Here is a 21,354-nt window from a genome sequence, read left to right as displayed (position 1 = left end):
AGGGGAGATGGTGGTTGAGGTGGTAGAGTGGCTTGTTCCTGTCTCTCCTTCCAGGGGGCCTTGCTGAATTCAGCCAGCTTGTCTCGCCTGCCTGGTGTGTAGCGTTCAGTAGGGATGGCTAGCCCTTCCTCCATACTTTTGCTTCCCTGGATGGTGCTTGGGAGGACTAGGCTGGAAGCAGGACTGGTGGTGTGGGAGTGGCTTCCATTTTCTTGGGGCAGTCGATCTTGAGGGCTGCCTCAAGCTCTTTCTTGGTGGCAGTCGGTCAGCAGTTGGCGGTGATGAGGAGAGTGGAACCCATGTCCTCAATGATGTCTGTCCTCAATGGCTGTGGGGCTGGTGTGGCAGCAGGTGTGGGGGTTTACGGGGCCTGGGCTCTCCTTATCAGAGGCTGAGGGAGATGATGCTTCCTATGTCTCTTCCTCAGGGTGCCCTGCTGCCTCAGCTAAGCTGCCTTGCCAGCTCTAGGGGTGACCTTTGGTTGTGATTTGGCAGGGGTGGCTGGCCCTTTTCAAAACCTACCTCACTTCCTAGCTTTGTGACCCTGGCACTGTTCTGGGAACCTTTCTGCCTCAGTTGCCTTGTCTGTAAAAGGAGGATTATAACACTACCTATCTTTGGATTGTTATGAAGATCCAGTGAGATGACAGTTGTAATATGCAAGTGGGGGAGGGTCTCCCTGAGGGTCAAGGAGAAAGGGAAGTGCGGTCATTTTGTGTGACCTCAATACTGTTGGGCAGTCAGCCTCAATGAACCTTTTCTCAGAATCATATTTATACACGAACAAAATAAAATATGTAGAATTACAAGAGAAGCCAATTACATTGAAGTAATCAAATTTGAAAAATAGATTCCCCAGGTTATAGAGACCATGTAATAAGACAGATTAGGACACTAGGGGGCAGTGTAGGCAGCCTTCTCAGGAGGCCTTTGTAAAAGTAACAGATGATTCTAACTGTGGAGGATGAAATTGAACCTACCTTGAGATAGAACGTGCATTCTGTCAAAATATAAAACTGGCCCTTTAAATCCTCCGATAAAGCAGAGGCCCAGAAAGGTCCGACAGTTTGGCCAAAGATCACAGAATAAGGCCATGGCCTTCTGCCCAGCCCTGGACTCATCTTTTCTGTGACTTCCCTTCATTCCCTGGCTCTCTGAGACATACAAACGTACGTATGTCCCTCCTCATGTCTGCCTCATGGAATCCTTAGCTCCTTCTGAGGCTTAACTCGGCGGCTACCTCTTACTCTCTTTCCCAGTCTCTTTGGTGAAACTCTGTATTTCCTAGTAGAAAGGCAGACACTTCATTTTTGTCATTATTAGGAGCAGCTAGGTGATGCAGTGGATAAAGGGTTGGGCTTGGAGTCAGGAAGATCTGAGTCCAAATGCAGCTTCAAACACTTCCTAGCTGTGTGACACTGGACAAGTCACTTCATCTCGGTCTACCTCAGTTTCCCCCTCTGTAAAATGGGGATAATAGCCCTACCCTCCCACGACTGAGGATCAAGTGAGTTAACATCTGTAAAATACTAAGCTTAAAGCATTATAGAAAGGCAATTATAGTTGGAATGGACCTAAGAAGCCGTCTAGTCTAACCCATACCTGAACCCCAGTTCCCTTTGCAGCCTCCCAGGAAGGTGGTCATTCAGCCCTGACTGGAACACCCCCAGGGAGTGGGGAGCCTGAGCCTGCTACCTCCTGCCCATCCCACTTTCAGGTAGCACTATTGCTGGGAAACCCCTTTGATCTTCCTACCCATTCATTGCTTCTACTTCTGAAATTGCGGTGCGAGTCTGATCCTTCTTTGGAATACTGAAGGCTGCGATCACATCATCCCTGCTCACCAGTCATCCTTTATTCTCTCCCCCCACCAATAAAAAAATCATTAGGAAGCCCTTCATTTAAGGGAAGGAAAAAACTTCTAATGGTCCCTCCCTACCTCTGCTTATTAGTACAATAAGCATTTATTTAACACCATGTTGCAAATTGATTGTAATATTCCATTTGAATGTTGGGTATTTCTGTTTCAAACAGGTTTTGAAATAACCAGGTGTCTTAATGCTGAAACCATTAGCAGATTCTTAGTAAAATACTGGTTCTCACACACCTGTGCAGGAAATAAAACTCATGGTGTGGTCCGCGGCAGGGTGAGATGATGTCTCTGGAGTTACCGTGTTATGAAGCAGATGGGCCCTGCTTCACAGCTGCACAGCTTCAAAAGCATAAATTTGTCCTGTGGCAGTATCGTTTCTTTTTGAATGTTGGCTCAAAATTACATCATCTTCATAATAACTCAGTTTTTTTTCTTAAGGGGGGGTGTAGCCAACACTAACTCAGGCTTCAGGATTTCAAACAAACATCTGAAAACCAATCATGATCCCATTTTTGTCACTGTGAAAAATTCAAAGACAAAAGAGATCCAGCTTCTAAGCCCTGGGCAGCCTGTACCTCTCCTGTGTTTTGGCAACAGCAATGGAATTTTAGATTCTGGAATTTCACATGTAAGTGAATTTGAGTCAACCATTCCCTGGGCCTCAGGTGGAAATGGCCACTTTTTACCTTGAAACTATGACCTTAACTTTAGTTAAATATTGTCCGTGAGGCAGACTGCATTAAAGGTGGTTATTCTCCCCTTTACTTGAAGGTTCTCTAGGGTTAGGAAGTATGAATGTAACTTTTATTTAGTCATTTTTCAGTTGTTTCACCCTTTGTGATCCCTACTGAAGTGCTTTGCTACTTACTTCTCCAGCTCATTTTTTTTTTTTTAATAGATTAGGAAACTGAGGTAAAGAGGTTCACAGAGCTAGTGTCTGAAGGCCAGTTTTGTACTCAGAAAGTGGAATCTTCCTGAGTCTAGATCCGGCACTCTGTTTGTTGGGGCCCTCATCACTTCCTCCCTAGGCAGCCACCCAACAATAGAACTTATAACCCTAAAACTTGATCTCTTGGAAAAGAAAAATGCAGTTTTATTGAAGAATAGCTATATTTACCCTTTCTCTGAAAGCTGCTTGAAATATTTACTCAAGACAGATTTGGACCAATAATTCACTTTCCTTAAAGTACTATGGACTCATTTCTAGATCACAGAGACCAACCTCCATTTTACAGATAAGGGACAGGAACATTTAAGTGACTTGCCCAGAGGTCGCACAGTTTGAGGTCTAGGCTAGGACTAGATTCTGGCTCCACCCCTGCCCAAGGTCCTGTGTATTCCTCATACTGTTGATCTTTTAGCCAAGTGAAAAGATTTAAATAAAGGATAACTTACATCCTCATAGCTACCAATCTTGAGGAATGTCCATCAGCTGTTTGTTAAAGTTGATGTCAGTAAGGTAGAGTAATAGATGAACCTAGGCCACCTCTATCTGACCATTCCTGTCTCCCTTACTGGATTTTCATCCAAGTCAGCCATCCTATGGTCCCCTTCTCTATGTACTATAGTGCTCAGTGATCTTATCAGCTCCCAAGGATTCAATTAGCTTTAAGCAGATGATTCTATTCAGGTAGGCCTAACCTCTCTCTCCAGACTTCTAGACTCAATTTGCCTGTTGGATATGTTGTTATATCCTCAACACATCTTTCCCCACACACTCTCCTCCCCTCTACCCAACTTCCTTAGTCACACCCAGGCCCACAACTATGGTGTCATCCTTGACATAGCCAATTTATTGCCAAGTCCTGTCCTTTCTACCACACATCTTTCTTCTACAACCCTGTTTACTCACACAACTGCTACCCTTAGCATGGTGCCTGAAACATCATAATAAAATGACTTGATTGTCCACGGCCTCCATTATTTTATGCCTAATCTTGCCTCCGTGTTGATCATGGCCCATGCCAGTCTCTCCCCATTCCGATCTATCCTCCACTGAGTTGCCAAAGTGATCTTCCAAAAAGACCACAATGCTGACCACGGCACTCTTACTCCCAAACTTAAACCCTAGTGGTTACTCCTCTTAGAATTACCTCTAGAATTGGATGTAAAGTTCTAACTTTATCACCCTCTGGAAACAAGACATTCCCACCTCCTAAATCTTTGGCCTTTCCTTCCCCATCACTTCTTGCCTCAAGTCCTACCTTTTGCAAAAGGCTTTTCCTCATTTCATGCCCTCCCCCCCACTTTTCCCCCCTTGCTTGTACCCTGCACTACTTTGTATATGTTTACATAATTGTCTGAAAGGCATCTCCCCCATCAGAATGTGAACATCTTGGGTGTTTTGGCCTTTCTCTGTAACCCCAGCACTAATACAATGCCCAGCACACAGTCGGAACTTACTCTGTCCTTGTTGGCTTGTCTCGATTTTTGTCCTTACAGGAGTTAACTAAAAAGGGATTTTTTTTTCCTTTAAATTAAAGAGGCAGCCTGGGCATTATGAGAGAGTCAAGAAGCCCTAATCTCTCATCCTGTCTCTTACATAGTGGACAGACCTTGAGCAAGCTCCTTAGCCCCAGACTGCTAGGGAAGCATCAGACAGAGGGTGTCATTGCACTTTTTAATTGCACGGGTAGTTTTAAATAATAACATGGAGAAAGCACCTCCCCAAAGCCAAGCTCACATGAAAGAGTTCATATCATCAAGCATTTACACAGTAAATTTCTATAACTTTACAAAAGATTTCTTCTAACGTTCACATTACCCAAATGTACAGAATGGAAAAGCAAATCCCTCCAACAGCAATGTTTCCTGCTTATACAAGCAAACTAAAGGACTTTACTGAATAGTCAAAATGTAGCCAAACAGGAAGGGGAGAAAAAAGCTGAGGGATCAGAACTTCACCTCCTATCTTACTCTGGTGGTGGGATATAACAGTGACAAGGTAAGGCAAGTCCAACCTCGCTTCAGATGGCAAGTTAGCCAAAGACAATACTCAAGGTGCCTGACCAAAGTCTGGCCAATGCACCATAATGCCCCCGAGACAAATGGCCGCCTCCACCACCCCTGGGGCCATTCACTGCCTTCAGACTGTGGGTGTGCTACGATGATTTGGAGAACAAGTGAACAATACCATTTTAGACACTGATCAACTGAGGAAAGAGTTCGTTGGCAAAAGCGTCCTCCCAAGAATGGCCTGCGCCGAGGGGGGAGGACATGTCATTGAAAGGGGAAGGAGAACCCTCATAGCCAGAGTCACTACAAGCATCGAGCAGGCAGGGAGAAGACTTTGGGCAGTGGCTGGAGGAGAGCAGGTTCTCAATACCAAGCTCTGGGATGAAGTTGTCCTCGACGAGTTCCTCTTTTACAAACACTGTGAGAGGCTCAGGTGGGGGACTGGGGGGTGCTTCCTCAATTTTCACCACCACGGTGCCTGGACCATCTGTTTCTGGGGGAATCTCCAAGGTGAGTGGCTTGGTATACACGTGATCAAACCGTATCAGTTCATTAATGGCTTCCAGCTTGGCTGATGGGGGCCCCACCAAGGGAGAAGGGGAGGCTGGTAAGGAGTTGGGCTCTTCTGTGCCCACTTCTTTGAGCTCCTCCAGGCAGTACTCTCGGTTAACATACCTGAAGAACATGTCTGGGTCCAGGTTGTCCAGAATGCCCAACAAGATATCAGACTGGAAGAGACAAAATTGTTAATGGAATCTCCAAGGTGACGGGTATTCCATGCTGTATAAACTATGAGATTCAGAGCACCTGTCAGTGGCGCCAGGCCAGGAACTACAAAGGTAATGGAATTGACAGTCTCTGCTCACAGAGAAATTCATCCTGAAGAGCTCAGCCCTTACATCCAAATCGCTGAAGTGATGGGAACAGACTGGAGAGAATCTATTTGATACAGTGCTCTCATTGAAATGGGGAGTTCTCTTCCAGCTACTAACGTACGTGTGTGTGTGTATGTGTATGTGTATGTGTACATGCTCTTTTACTCAGTGACGTCATCTGTTCAGTAGAGGAAACCTCAACAGGGCAGCAGGACAATACACAAGTCCTTACCTCAGAGTCTGAAGAGTCAATGCTGTCAGAGTCCACAGGGATGTGCTCGGGAAGGGTGACAGCTGGGCCTGCACCTGCTGCAGAGGTGCACGTAGTCTGAGTGCTGCGGACTCAGCAGACCCGGTCACCAACCGGACATCATTCACCTGGGAGGAGACACAGAACAAGGTAATGGAGACCCTTCAACAACTGACAGCTGGAGTCCTGAGAGGGGTCCTTCCCCTGGAGCAGGCTGGAAGCTGGTGGTCAGGGATGGGTTGGACAAGCTAACTCGACTGTGAGAAGAATTCTCTTCTTGTGGCCAAGGGTAACTAACTCCCAGTGCCAGGATATAGTGGGAGCTTGCACTTCCCTGCAACTTGGCTTAGTGGCCCTGAATTTAAACTAGCACCACCAATTGCACGCCACTCAGAATCAGTTCTGTTACACCCAGATCGTCATTACCTTGGACTCTGTTTCCTCCTCGGTTACTAGGGCATCTATCCCCAAGCGCTGTCTTAATTCTTGATTTTCAGTCACAAGCCCATGGGTTCTCTCACGCAAAAGCTGATTTTCGATTAAGAGTTTTTGGTTCTGGAAAAGAAATGACTATTTGATTAAAGACTGCCAAAGGACCTGGAATTATCCTAGAGAAATTAATATACTTGGCCTCCTAGAGACCTTTTCTTCCTTAATTCTTGAGCTGTTGGGAAAATCATGCACAAAAAATTAAAATTTTGAGGAACTGTGCAGGAATATTTGTAAAGCCTATTTCCTCCTAAAAGCCCCTGGCAGTCACTGACCAACAGAGCAAGGCTCCAAACAGATGCTATCAAGATAAACTTCCAAGTCTAAAGGAACCTAGACTTCATTCTAGATACTGACTGTTCTTAAGTGACACACTTGGGGCCTTTGGTTTTTGGAGGGGGGTCCCCCACATGGCATAGTCTTGTAGCAAAGAAAACAGTGGTCCTAAACTTCAGCATGTGTATTCTTAGGGAAAGCAGGCATGGAAAAACTCTTAACAAGAAGCCAATCAACGCTTAAAAAATTTAGGAGGTGTGTACACATCCTAGATAGAGGGTCTATACATGTACAGAAAGGGGAGGCTGGTGGTCACTTCTAGGGCTGGATCCCACCAAAGGCAGAGATGTGAGACATCTGTTGGAGTACTTCTCAAATTAACGGGCCTCTTGCTTGGGTCAATTCACCAAGGTCCAAGCAGAGACTTGGTCCTGGAAGCTGCTGTATTCCACTGTGCTCACAACCATGTGTTTCAATGCTCCATGACTCAAAGAGAAGGGATGTGTCACATGAGTCACCCACAGGGACTATCCTGTCCCTGAGTCTCACCTGCCTACTTTACCCAGAGAGGATGATGAGCTACCACTGGTAAGATGTGGTTTGCACAATGGAATGTTCAGGTAGAGCAAACCTGTGGCTGGCAAGCTCCTGAACAACTTTAGGGAAAGGGCAGAGGTTGAAACCTTTACTAAAGCATTTTCAGTCATCTGCATCATACTCATGTCCCCTGGTCACAGCACCTGTCAAACAGGTGCTGATAACAGAAACACTTCAGAGTCCATGGGGCATAGACTGTGCCCAACTAAACTGCGTTTCAAGGGGCCTGATTCAGGAAGTAGCAACCTTGGGGGGGGGGGAAGGGCAGGGTGTGTGTGTGTGTGTGTGTGTGTGTGTGTGAATATGAGTGTGTGAGAGAGTGTGTGTGTGTGTGTGTGTGTGCGTGCGTGCGTGTGCGTGTGCGTGCATGGATGGATGGATGTGAAGCCAGAGGCCAAGGTGGACCTCACTACTTTGGCGGTCTCACCTCTTCTTCCAAGTCCACAACCTGTTGCTCCAGTTCACTCATCCGGGCTTTCTTCCTGTCTCGAGCCGTTTGTGCTGCTACTCTGTTTTTCAATTTCCTAGGAATGGCAAAATGTGTCTTTAACATCCAGAGATCATTTCCACTTTCATGGCTCTCAGGTGCAAAGTTATCATACCAGCTTTTCCAATATTACTTCTACTTAGAAATTTATCTCCTGCTTATGTCATCAGAGAGCGTGGCTGCCATTGTCCCTTTTTAGAGGATCCCTGGAAAGACAGGCTGGCATGTGCTGAACCAAAGCTACAGGTCAGCTAACAGACTGGAAACTATTTGCCATTCAAAGATGATTTCAGAGTTGGCTCCCAAAGTTTAAAAGTAAATTCAAATGAATTCCCCAGAGTCCATTCCTTTGCTCACTACCCTATCTAAAGAACCATTTCTGTATGCGGTCAGCTTACTTACACAAACCTTCAACTAAGTTTCTCCTATGTTGCATCATTCAGGGCCCGTGCTAGACACACATAGACTATTTCTTGCATCAGAAAAAAAAAATGTCCTCCTCGTTCAGGATTTCATTATCCCCCTGCTGTGAGACACAGTAACCAGAATCCTCATAATTCACTTATACAAGTGATTTATACAAGGGAAAAATTAGAAACAGCCCAACAACTGGGGCACGGCTAAGCAAACTAACAGTCTATTAACACAATGAAATGATTCCATCTTAAGAAGGTGAACTGGATCAATGTGGAAATGCTTAAGTGAATTAAACAGAAATTTGGGAGCATGAAATAATGTTACCAATTAATTAGAACCGTGGTGACATGCGTATATGTGCAAATTAAAGATCACAGGAGAATGGGGGGAGGCAGTGTTTCTCTGTACACTCGGATGGGGTGGAGGGAATTAGGAAAAGTTGCTCAGGTTACAAACAACTTAGAATTCCTGGAGGGTCGGACGTGACCGGCTGTTGGGGCAGGCTCTGCCTGAGTCCCCCAGAGGGCTGGGCGCTCCCCAAAGCCCACCTGGCCTGGCCTCGGCCCCCTGGGGTGAGCTTGGCTTGCCACGTCCCCTTCCTGGGGGTACCTGCCCCTCTCCTCCCCCAGCCCCCCCGCCCCTCCCGGGCAGGCTGACGGGGAGGTAAACTGAGGCTCGGGGGTGTCTCAGCTCTCCGTTTAGGGGTCCGACGGGCCAGCCTGGCCACTAAGGAGGCCGAAGCCTCTGGGGTATCCGAGTGCCCCCCTCGTTAGATCTAGGGTTCTCGCGGGAGGGGGCACCAGTATGGGCACACGCGGGGTCTGAGGACGTGGCCGGGCGGTGAGGGGGAGGGGAACGCTCTCCTCCCTTTCCCTCCTCCACCTCCTCCCTCTCCCGGGCCCCTCCTCCCTCCGCGCCGGGCGCCACGCAGGCACGGCCCCGGGCTCACCTGCGCAGCGCCTTCTCCTCCGGGCTCAGGTGCGTGAGGCGCTGCCGCTTGCGGGCCGGGCTCTGGCCGGAGCCGGAGCTGGGGCCGGGGCCCGGAGCCCCGCTCGGGGCCTCCGGGCTCGGAGGCAGCACGAGGGGCAGGGCGCGGCCGGGCGCGGGGGACTTCCCGGAGGACAGGAGCAGCACCTTGGGCGCGGCCGGGGCCGGGGCCGCCGCCTGGCCCACCACCACCATGGCTGTGCGGACGCCGCGCCTGCGGAGCCTCAGGGACCGACGCCGTCTGCACGCCCCCAGCCCGAGCCCTCCCCTACCCCGTCACCGCCGCGGCTCCGACTGACGGCCCGGCCGCGCCCGCCGCCCGTATAACCATCGTGGCCGCCGCCCATTGGCCCGAGGCGAGTGACGCGCGGCGCGGAGCGCCGCCGATTGGCTGCGTTCGACGCGGGGGCGGGAGGAAGGAGAGGGAGGCGGAGGCGAGCGCTGTCAACAGCAGGAGAACTGGGAGGCCGCGCGCACGAGGGGGGCGGGGAAAGGGGAGGAGCTCCGCCACGTGACAGCCCCTAGAGCGCTGGGAAGTCTGAGCCGAGGTCTTAGGATAGATACTATGTTACACTGAGAAGTAACCTTAGGAGTCCAGCCTCGTCCTTTTACAGTTGGGGAAACTGAGAGCAGGATACAAGACCAAAGACCAAAGATGGCATCTTTTAGTCCAAGCCCTCTCACGTCGCAAATCGGGGAACTGAGACCCAGAGGGGTGATGGATCACAGGGTTCGGAGCTGGACCGGACCAGGGAGAGCTCCAGCCTGACACTCACTTTACCGAAGGAGGTGCACCGACCTCGGGACTGTTCAGACCCATTTGCTACCACCACTCACACACCCAGAAAATGATTTCCCTAATTGATAGCTGGACATCCGTGTGGTACATCATCTCATCTGATCCTCACAGTAACCCTGTGCAGTCGTGTCCAACTCTTCTTAACCCCCTTTTAGGGTTTTCTTGGCAAAGATTCTGGACTGATGGGCCATTTCCTTCTCCAGCTCATTTTACAGATGAGGAAACTGAGGCAGAGTGCAGGTCACACAGCTAGCAGTCCTATGAGATGCAAAGTTATAGGTTCTATTACCACTTAGGAAACTGAAGCTCAGTTGATAAACAGACAAGAGAAAGGCTAGGTGCTTTGCCCAAGATGACACAGCTGGTAAGTAAGGCTGCATTCAGGCCCACGTTAATCAATCATACATTTATTACCTACTAGGCACTCCTGATCCTAAATCTATCTTCCCTCTGCATCTTGTTTTCATTTTTAAGATGTAAAGTGTCTTCGATCTTCAGTTTGTAAAATGAGGGGATTGAGCCAAATGATCTGTCTTAAGGTCCCCTCTGTCTCTGACTCCTGATCAGTGGAGAATTACTGATTCTCAGAGGTAGAAGGGGCCCCAGAATCCATCTGGTCTAACACATTTACAAATGACAATCGCTTCTACAACTTCTCCCCAAAATGTCCATCCTGATAGTGCTTGAAGACCTCTGGTGATGGGGACCTTCTCAGGAGGATTTTCAGACAGAAGGATCACAGGATAGGAACACATAGTGACATTGCTACCTGTATCAGTGGAGGTCATGGAAATTAGAGGGCTACAAGTCCTTTATCTTTAATTTTCTGTTTTTTTCACTCACTTGATCATAGCAGGTACCACTTGCAAGTAACAAAAGTTATAATTACTTCCATTTTTCTAGGGATTTAAGCTTTTCACATCCTTTTGCTCCCTGCAACCCTGTGAGATGGATAAGGGCTTTTAAGTTGAGGAGTATTGCACTTGGAATCCAGAAGACCTGAGTTTAAATTATGTTTCTAATACTTGGCTTCTCTCATCTCAGTTTCCTCACCTGTCAAATGGGGTAATGATAACATTTACCTGATAGGGTTGTTGTGAGAGTCAAATGAGACACAGTAGTACATGTAAATATGTGTAAAGTGTTTTGCCAACCTTAAAGTATTATTTAAAAGCTAGCTAGCTACATATACATATTTTATGGATGTAGATTAAATGTTCAGGAAAGCTGAATGACTTCTAAATAAAGCATGCCTGCCTCTTTATCTTATTATGGAACTGAGAGATAACCACCAGATGGCCAATGGGCACCATTAATATGCCATGTAGTACCAAGCGTTCTAGAGGAAGTCCCCTCTAGAACGTGTTTCCCCTGTGGAGGATCAAAGAGATGATACAGATGGACAAGAGATGTGGATGGATGAGGGTTTGCCTGCATTGTTGGGAAGAGGAAGATCCCTGACACACAGTAGGTCTCCCTCGAGGAAGATCGAAGGGAAGGTGCAGAGTCCAGGAGTAACCCAGAATAGGGAGTCATGGTTGGATAAGGGTCCATATGCATTGCTGAGAGGAGCACAGACCCTGGGCACATCACCTCACCTGACTTAGTCCAGTGTTTGCTACAGCCTCTAATCTCCTGGATGTTTAGAGGGACTGTTCCTCATTTTCCCTTCTTCATTTATTCTCTGCCTCCTTCCCCAATCTGATGATGTCTCAGTCTTTCCCCAGCTAACTCTCTTAGCGCCCTCTGATTTTCCTGGTTTTTCTACTTTTTTGGAGCGGATCTTATGTCTACAGGCTCACCTGTGTCCAGCTTCCAGAAAAAGGGAATGAAGTTTGTAAACACACTGGAATTTTGTCTGGAGGGGCTAAAGGCCATACCAACCCAAAGCCAACAGTGTCATAATGACAGGGGAGGGAATGGGGACTGAAGCCACTTGGGTTCTGGGTTTTCTTCACTTTGACCTGAAAACTGCTGAATTCCAATTTTTTTCTCTAGGAGAGCAGGGCAGAAGGGGGTTATAGGAGATGGGTTGTGTGAACCTCGAGCAGATGCTTGTTGACCCACAGACTACCTCAGTAGGACCTCCATCTTCAGCTCTGTCACACAGGGCATCCAGAGGAGAAAGAAATGTCTTTGGTTCGTGACATCATCTAGGCACAGTTTTTAGGCAGCTAGGTGGCTCAGTAGATAGAGTACCAGGTCTAGAGTCAGGAAGACCTGAATTCAAACCAGCCTCAGACACTTACTAGCTAGGTGACTCTGGGCAAGTCACTGAACCCTGTTTGCCTCAGTTTCCTCATCTATAAAATGAGCTGGAGAAGGAAATGGCAAACCACTACGATATCTTTGCCAAAAAAACCCCAAATGGGGTCATGAAGAGTCAGACATGACTGAATAGCAGCAACAGGTATAGAGTTTATGGTCTGTAGGATTACTTAGAATTCTTATAGTCTAGCTCCTCTATTCCCCATGTTATGGATGAGGGCATTCATTCCCAGATATAGCTGCTAAGCACCTCCAATAGCCAAGGCACTCTGCCAGCTACTATATAAGTGGACACTTCCAATCCCTCGGTTTGAATCCTGGATCTGTTAGTTAACTACTTGTTAACTTGATCAAGTCACCTGACCTCTCTGGGCCTCCATTTCCTTATTTTGAAAAAAGAAGGTTGGGCTAGGTAGCTCCTAAAGTCCCTTCCAGAGCTAAACCTGTGATCCTGGTGGTTTTACTGGAGTAGGGGACTCCACGCCTGTGGAAACTCTCTCCCCTGATGTAATTTAGCTGTAACCTAGAACGTCAGGGAGTGGCCTGGGAAGTATAAGCCTCCCTTACAGTAGTATGTGTTAAAAGCTGGACTGGAAGTGTGGTCTTCCCACATCAATTCTTTATCCTTGTGGTGCTTTTCCAAGAGAATAATAGGTAGCCAGGAATTCCATGAAGGAAGCAGAGGAGCAAGGGCAGAAGAAAAGGTAAAGGAGGAATCCTGTAAAGGGGAAGGGTGGGGGGGAGGCAACATCTAGCTGGAGGAACCATGACGTGATGGGCGAGAGGAGCAAAGGACCAAGAATTCTGCCTCTGGCTGCATGAAAGTCCACGGGAGAATCCTTTCTCCTCCCTCCAGGCTTTTCTTCTCTTTGGGACAAAACAATTTTTGTCCCATTCTTAAGGTGTCATTTGACTGTGTTTTTCTTGCCCTTCTGAAAGGGCACTTCCCTCTCTAAGCTTGAGCAGTTTTAGATCCTCTTTCAGAAGCCATTCCAGGGGCCCCAGATAATTCTTGCATCAGATGGTGATTTTAAAAAAATGACCAAGTCCCCAGGATAAGGAACTGTTCACATACAACTCAGGGCTCTCAGTTTCAGCTCTGCACAGTTTCAAAAGAAAGCCTTGGTTTCCTTAAGTAAGTGCTTTGGGAAGGAAAAAGAATTTAAGTTATCAGTGGACACAAATACATATAAGCCGTGGTCATGTTACCCTTTAGATATGAGGAGTGGAAACTCACTCTTTCTTCCAGACTAGCAAAAGTATAGATAATTCAAAATGTGAGAGGAAGAAATGAAACATTAATGGCAGAACTTCCTGCTTGATAGTCAACAGAGGTATTTCTTGAGTGTCTACTGTGTGCCAGTACTGTGCTAAAATATGGGGATGGAAAGAAAGGCAAAAAACCCCAACAAAAAACAAATGCAATCCTTGCTTGCAGGTAGCTCACTGTCTGATATTAGGAGACAGCAAGCAAGAGACAGTGTATAAACAAGCTATGTGCAGATTCGGTGGGACATGATCAGTAATAGAGGGAGGGCACTGGCATTGAGGAGCTTTGGGGAAGTCTTCCTGTAGAAGTTGGCAATGCAGCTGAGACTTGAAGCAAACCAGGAAAGCCAGGAGGCAGAGAAGAGGCAGGGAAGTTTCGGGTGTGGGAGATAGACAATTAAAAGGCACAGCGTCAGGGGATCACCCTGAGCTGTGGCAATGAGCAAGGAGGCCAGTGAATGAATGAACAATGCATTTATTGAGCACTTACTATGGGCAGCTAGGTGGTGCCATAGTGGATTAAGGGCCAGGAGTGGAGTCAGGAAGACTCATCTTCCTGAGTTCAAATCTGGCCTCAGACACTTACTAACTGGTGACCCTGTTTGCCTCAGTTTCCTCATCTGTCAGATGAGCTGGAGAAGGAAATGGCAAACCACTCCAAGGATCTCTGCCAAGAAAGCCCCAAATGGGGTCAGGAAGAGTCACCCACAACTGAATAATGACAACTATATACAAAGACTGGGGATATAAATAGAAAAGTCAGACAGTCTTTTCTCTCAAGGAACTCCAGTTCTAAATGCCTGTGTTGTTGGATACCCTGGAAATGAGGGCCCATGGGCAAACACAGATCCCTTTTTTCTGTAGGTGCTCTAAAGCTAGTCTAAAGGCATGTATTAAGCATCTACCATGTGCCAAGTCATGCACCAGGCACAAAGGGAATGGAGAGTTGGTGGTGGTGTGAAAACAAAGGTGAGATAGTCCTTGTCCTCAGGGATGTTACATTCTATCCAGAGAGCCACCATTTATTTCATAGTACAAAATGAGAAAGAGAGAGAAAAGAGGAGAGGAGAGGAGAGAGACACACAGAGAGAAAGGAGAAGTGAGAGAGAGAAGGGAGAAGAGAGAGAGAGAAGGGAAAAGAGAGAGAGAGAGAGATACAGGAGGAGAAAAGGATTCCAAAAGAAGCCAAGAGAAGGGTGAAGTCACAAGACCCAGAGGGATAATGAAGATGCTTTCCTTGCCCCCACCCTGCCCCCAGGAACAGAATAGAGAACCCAGAGATAAGAGAGACGTAGGCCCGAAAGGCAAAGAAAAATATGAAAAGTGACTCACAGTCACATAGGAGAATAAATAGGAAGATCCAGAAAGATGGGAGAGATAAGGAGCCCATGGCCTCAGAAGCTGAGACAATGGACAAAGAAATACCGGAGCCTCTCAGAGAAAGACAAGCCAGAGAATTTATCTCCAACCTCTGTTTCTGACACATAGACTTCAGAGGCAAGGGAGACAGAGGCCAAAAAATCATGGTGGATTGAGGAGCACGCACTCAGAGTCTTATCCCCAAATTGGCCTTAGCAGCACCCAAAGGCCGTTGCCCTGAGTCACACTGGGAAGAGGGTGGATTGAAAATTATGGGTCAGTGAGCTAAACTGTAATCCTTCTTCAACCAATAAAAACTGCTCTTGGTTCTAAGCTCTAGGATGCTATACCCAATCCCTCCCCCAATCCCTGCTCTACTCTAGACCCATGCATGTATGTTCCCTACTGGGTTCAATATGAGGAAAGTCTGGTCTCTAAAGAGACAAAGTCTAAGCTATCTATTCTCACATGCTTCAACTCATTGTGTGGCCTTGTCTGATGCTCTGGAGAAAAATGGCTTATAGCTTAGCTTGTGGGTCATACCTAGTGTATCCTCAAGTGAGGGGGAAAATAGAAAGGTACTCAATGTTTAATGTAAATCAAGTTTGGGATAAGTATTTATATGCTACACACACACACACACACACACACACATTAACATACATACACACACACACACACACTGCTAAAGGATACATATTCATGGTAAGCATTAATATAACTCAAACTAGGATTCAGTATTTTAACTTATAACTATGGTTACTCTGTTCTGGAAATTTTATAGTTAAACCTCAACTGGAGATAAGGCAGTTTTGTCCTGAAGAGGCATGGTTCCATTTCACCTTGGTTCTGCACTGTCTTACTAGGTTCTGGTACACATCTTCTGGCAAAACCAAGCAAGCCTGGGCCCTCTTGTTGGTAGAACTCTTTCCCCAAAGTGCTGGAATAACTTCTGAGGATTCCTCCTCAGGCTACCAGTCAGGTCCAACCCAAAGAACTCAGGGCTTTCTGACCTCTCAAACTCTCAAGGTCATCTCTAAGCTTGGGCAAATCAATCTTGGAATCCAAACTCATCTGCTGAGAATGAACAAACACAAAAGCCTGCAGCTGAGGCTCAGGCTTGCCTGGGCAGTAAATGTGTCTTAGACATCACATGCTCAGGGCCACATGGAAGCCAGGGTGGTATTTCTCCTTTGTTCTTGAAGAAGATCAGTGACATCTGGAGAGTGATGCCTTGACTTGCAAATGAACTGTACAAGGTCACCAGCCTCACTCTCTCCTCTAGAGTCCAGTGGTAAGACCTAAGTCAGGATGATTGGTGATAGCTCAGAGGAAGCCAGGGTAGATAGAGAAAGTCACCTTCTCCCACCCATTATAGGAAGTGACTCAAAATAGACCAGACAAGATCCTCAGCTGGCAGATAAGAGATCAATCAATCGGTCAATACATATTTGTCAAGCACCTACTATGTGCCAGACAAAAAGAGATAAAAGACAGTCCCTGCTCTCAAGGACCTCACAATCTGATGGGGGAGACAAGGAGCAAACAAATACGTACAAACAAGCTATGTGTAGGATAAATAGGGAATCATTAAGAGAGGGAAGGTACTCCAATGAAGAGAAATTGGGAAAGGCTTCTTGTAGAAGATGGGAAAGCCAGAAGGCAAAGATGAAGAAGAGGTCCCAGGACAGAGCCCAGAGGGATACCTACAGTTATTCTAGTTGTTTGGCAAAGGATTTGGCAAAATTCCTAATATTATTCTTGTAGAAAATATGGAGAGATTTGGATCCAGGGTTGGCAAGCTAGGGCCCCTGCCAAACCCTGTGCCAAATGATGGTAGGGTTAAGTGGATGGAAAACTGGACGGACAGCCAGAGTGGGAGCCAGAGTGGTCATATGCTATGCATGAGGGTTTGGAAGGAGGTCTCCAGGGAAGTGCCCCAGGGGCTGGTCATGGCCCAGAGCTTTCTTGGTTAAAGACATTATTGGCATGCAGATCACATTTACCAGTGGTCCAAAAGCTGGGAGGAATAGCTAATGTGTTGGATGGCAGCAACAGGAGGCCCGATGAAATTGTCACACTAGAAAGTCAAGGAAAATCCCATAAGAGGAAATTTGATAAAAATAAATAAATGTAAAATCATACACTTACCCGGGCGAATGGATCTGTGATCTCACCCAGGAAGATGTTCTGTCCCACTATTTCTGATTGCAACGAGCAAAGAAACAATATTCATACTACAGGGTACGAAGCATGGAGTCAGGAAGACCTGAGTTCAAATTCAGCTTCCGACATGAGCTGTGTGACCATGTGTCACTCTGTTTGTCTCAGTTTACTCAACTGTAATATGAGGACAGTAACAGATTTTTGTGAAGATCAAATTAGCTAACATTTGTAAAGCACAATGCCTGGCACATAGTAGGTACCATATAACTGTTATTATCATTAATATTGTCATCACTCCTCTGCAATTTAGTCACGTCTGCAGAAATAATTGTTATTAACTTAACATCACTATTCTAAGTCCAAGCGGCCTTTGTAGCCTAAAGAGAGAAACATTTACAATGGCATCATTCTCCCAAGCTCTTGGACATTTTCCCAACCCAAGAAAATTGGAAGTAACATTTATAGGAATCTTGAGCAAGGCAGAGATCATGATGTTCCAGTGTGGGGTTAACTCTCCAGTAATAGCCACTACTCAGCTGCTCCCAAGATTCTTCTGGGTCCATAAGGAGAGCGTCTTGCCTACATCAGGATCTGAATCCTTCCTGAAGAGAAAAGGGAATGCTGCCCTTTGGTGGATCATAGCTCAACTCCTCCTGGGCCTGAGGATCAGGCCCTGATCCTAACTATTCAGCTTGGTTTCCACCTTTGCTCTGTTCCTGGGATTTTTTTTCTTTACCACTTTTTCCATATTTTCAAACAGGGGAAAGTCTGGGAAGGGTTTTAGACTAGTAAAGGAGTTTCTGTTGAACTAAAAAGGAGGTTTTTAATGTTTCTGTTGAGGTCTAGGAACCATAGGAGGTTTGGAGTTCTCGGGGCTCCAAAATACCAACACTTCGGACCCTGCCAAAAGAATTCAACTCAAGACTTCTTTCAGCCAAAGTAAAACAAAGTTCATTAAAGGTTTGCCATATTGTGTTGACTCTTAAGGAGTCTAAGCGTTTGTGACTCTTGTATTGATAAGTGAGCCAGATAGAATCTCAGTTAGACAGAGGCTGAGCTGGATTGAATCTGAGTGTCTTCATGGAAATGAGATGGAACTTAGATACAGAAAGACCGTGAGAAAGATCTAGAGGAGGTCTAATAGTCTGGGAGGAGGGTCTAAGGAGGATCTTGATGAGACTGGGGTAACTAGTGATCTAATCAAGGGTGGGAAACAACTGGAGGCAATTGGGAAGTATCAAACAATGGAGGACTTGGGTGGGAAGAAGATGGGGCAAGCAAGAGGTAACAGATAATGTAGCCAGGCTAGGTTAAGGGTAACAGATTTGAGTTCAAGGAGGTTCCCAGAGTCTGAACCCCATCACTTCCACACAACTTATCCATACTTGTCTATGTTGTACAATTCTTGTCTTTTTCTTCCCACTGGATTCACCCAAGGACCCACCCACCCAAAGTGCTGGGGACCTTTCTTGCTTTCTCCTGACATGAAGAGCATAGCAGTGGGGCACACAGGCTGTCACATCTTGCTCTTGCCAAGGGACCAACCCTATCCTAATCACTAAGCTGCTCACTGAAGCCTTAACTGACTCCACCTCCTTCAGATTTCTCTTCCCTCTGATTGGAGAGCTGAGTACCAAGCTCCTCCCAATACCTTCCTTCATAGAGAGAAGAAACTGGACTCAGTTCACTCTCCTCTGCATCTGCTGCCCTCCCTGGTTTCAAGATGGTGGAACAAGATGCCCCATGGCAGAACATAGCCTGGTTTTCATTTACCCTCTTCTTGCTTCCTTTTGTGTGTTGTCTCCCTACCATTAGCTACTTGAGGAGGGTAGGCACTGCCTTTATTTTTATTAATTGTATCCCCAAGGTTTAGCACAGTGCCTGGCACATAGTACCCTTAATAAATTTTTATTGGATTAGATCTTTGAGATCCCTGATGTCTGTTGTGCATTGCCGCCTGATCTTGCCCACAGTATGTTTTACTGATGACCTCCAGGTAATACTCATTTTTAATTCCAGTCATTTTCCTCACCCCCCTCCCATCAGAACCTGGACTCTGGCCCCTAGGTTTCTGGACTCTGATAAGACACTTTTCAATTTGTCCTATCTAGGGCCAGGGCTCCAAATGACTTCCAGGTCATTCCAAACCAAGCCATCTGCACTCCAACCCTCACTGTGCTTCTTATTCTCCTCAAATCTGCCCCTCCCTTCAACCCCCACCAATGGAACCTTAGATTCTGCTCCTGGGACCTCCACAGGCCCTGGTAAATGCTACTCTGAGCCCCTAAGTCAAACTAACAAGCATTTGTTAATGACCTACCCTATACCAGGCATTGTGCTAAGTTTTAGGGATACAAACTAAGGCAAAAAACAAAAACAAAACCCCCAGTTATCTTTGTTTTTAAGGGATTCACAGTCTAACAGAGGAGATAATATGCAAATATCTAAGTATAAATAAGAGACATACAAGATAAATAGAGGTAATCACTCAGGAAGGCAGGACCAGAATGGGCTGTCCAAAGGTAGCTGGGACTTGAAGAAAGCCAAGGAAACCAGGAGATGGAGATGAAGAGGAGAGAATTCCCAGAATGGGGGACAGCCAGTGGGAATCCTGGGATCAGGCTGTGGAAGAGTGAGGAACCATAGTGGACGTAGGTGAGCCAGCCCTTCTATGGTAGGCTAGCATCCAGACAGCATGTCCCAAAAGTCTTTAAGCAATAGCTTAAAATAGCATTAAGACTTTTTGGACACTGTCTATCAAGGATAGGACAGCTATTTATTTTCCCTGCCACAAAAGAAATAGGTAAGACACAAATGACTCATAGGCTATAGTGTATTCCCAATAATGACTTGCTCCCATGAACATGAGTCAAAGACTGGACCAGGAATCTCGATCATCTTGTAAATGTGTGAAAAAGCAAGGGGCTCACTGTGGTAGAGGGAGAGTAGAGGATGATAACATGGACAATCTGAAGGCTCCATTGAGACCTAGCTGTCAAATATGAAAAGGACCAAAACCCTGAACTCAGCTTCTTGGGCAGAGCCTCGGGAACAGTTTATTTCTTTATTTTGGTTTTTTTTGAAAGATATGAACAATCATCCAGAACGGGAGGACTGAGAATAGCTAACATTTATTGAATCCATTGCCGTGGAGAGAGTCCTGGTTCTGGAGTTAGAGAACCTGGGTTCAAATACTGCCTGTCATCTTTTTCTTTTTTTTTTTTGCATGACCTTAGGCAAGTAATTTGGACTCCCTGGGTCTGTTTCCTTATCTGTAAAAGGAGCTGGTTGAACTAGATGACCTCTCAGGTCCTGTCTAGCTGTAGCTTTATGATCCCATGATTCCTACTAATCCTCAGTTTCCTTTCTCTGTAAAATGAAGAGATGGAACTAGACAGCCTTTAAAACTCCTTCTAACTCTAAATCTGAAGGTAAGCCTAACTCCAACGTAGCTTTTAAGGTGTATATAGTGCTTCATATACTACGCTGTTATCAACCCCATTCTACAGATGAGAAAACAGAGATAGACGAAGGTGAAGTGACTTGCTGAGAGTCACACAGCTGCTAAGTGTTGTAGGGAGGATTTGAACGAAGGTCTTCCAGAGTCCAAGTTTAGCACTCTGTGTACTGGTAGAGAAAGCTTCCAAATCAGCAGTGGGGAAGGAATCCTCACAGGTAAACTGTTTATCCACATAGTTTTCAGGGGAAGCTCTGAAAGTGTCCTGGGGAGAATGAGGAGCCAAGGGCTGAGTCCTAAATCCCATTCCACTCACTGAATTGGAATCTCACGGGCCACGTGCCAACGTTCTATTTCTAAACTTTTGTTTTATGGAGAGTGTCAGAGTCAGAGTGCCTGGGTTTAAATCCCACCTCTGACACTACCTATGTGACCTTGAACCCTTAATTTCTCCGGGCCTCAGTTTCTCATCTATGAAAATGGGGGAAGGGAGGGTTAAGTGGTCTCTAAAGTCCTTTCCAGTTTTAAATCTATCATCCTAAAATGATCAGTCAATCAATTAAGCAACAAATATTTATCTAGCCCCTATTATGTGCCAGGAATTTCGCTTAGTGTTGAGGATAGGACCAAAACATTTAAAGCTGGAAGGGATGTAAAAGGCTGACTTGTCTAACACACTCATTTAAATCATTTTGAAAATAATAGCATCCATCATGTGTCTAGCTCTGTTCTGTATTCCAGATAAGTTAGAGCTGAAAGAGGCCCCTGAGTCCAAGTCCATCATGCCCAGGTAAGAAAACTAAATTAAGTGACTTGCCCAAGGTCACACA

General features: G+C 46.3%; 1 protein-coding gene across 1 annotated transcript; it reads right to left on the bottom strand.

Annotated features, from left to right (window-relative positions):
- Positions 1-4,479: 4,479 nt before the first annotated feature.
- XBP1 (X-box binding protein 1) lies at positions 4,480-9,505 on the bottom strand. The gene is given in 6 exon segments (XM_072600062.1): positions 4,480-5,556; positions 5,936-6,043; positions 6,046-6,081; positions 6,380-6,508; positions 7,743-7,839; positions 9,169-9,505. Coding segments are annotated over 6 exon segments (1,149 nt in total). The 5' UTR covers positions 9,402-9,505; the 3' UTR covers positions 4,480-5,010.
- Between the last annotated feature and the right edge of the window lie 11,849 nt (positions 9,506-21,354).

Source organism: Notamacropus eugenii, chromosome 4, assembly GCF_028372415.1.
Source record: "Notamacropus eugenii isolate mMacEug1 chromosome 4, mMacEug1.pri_v2, whole genome shotgun sequence".
Classification (NCBI taxonomy): Eukaryota; Metazoa; Chordata; class Mammalia; order Diprotodontia; family Macropodidae; genus Notamacropus; species Notamacropus eugenii.
This window is presented reverse-complemented; position numbering and strand designations above follow the sequence as displayed.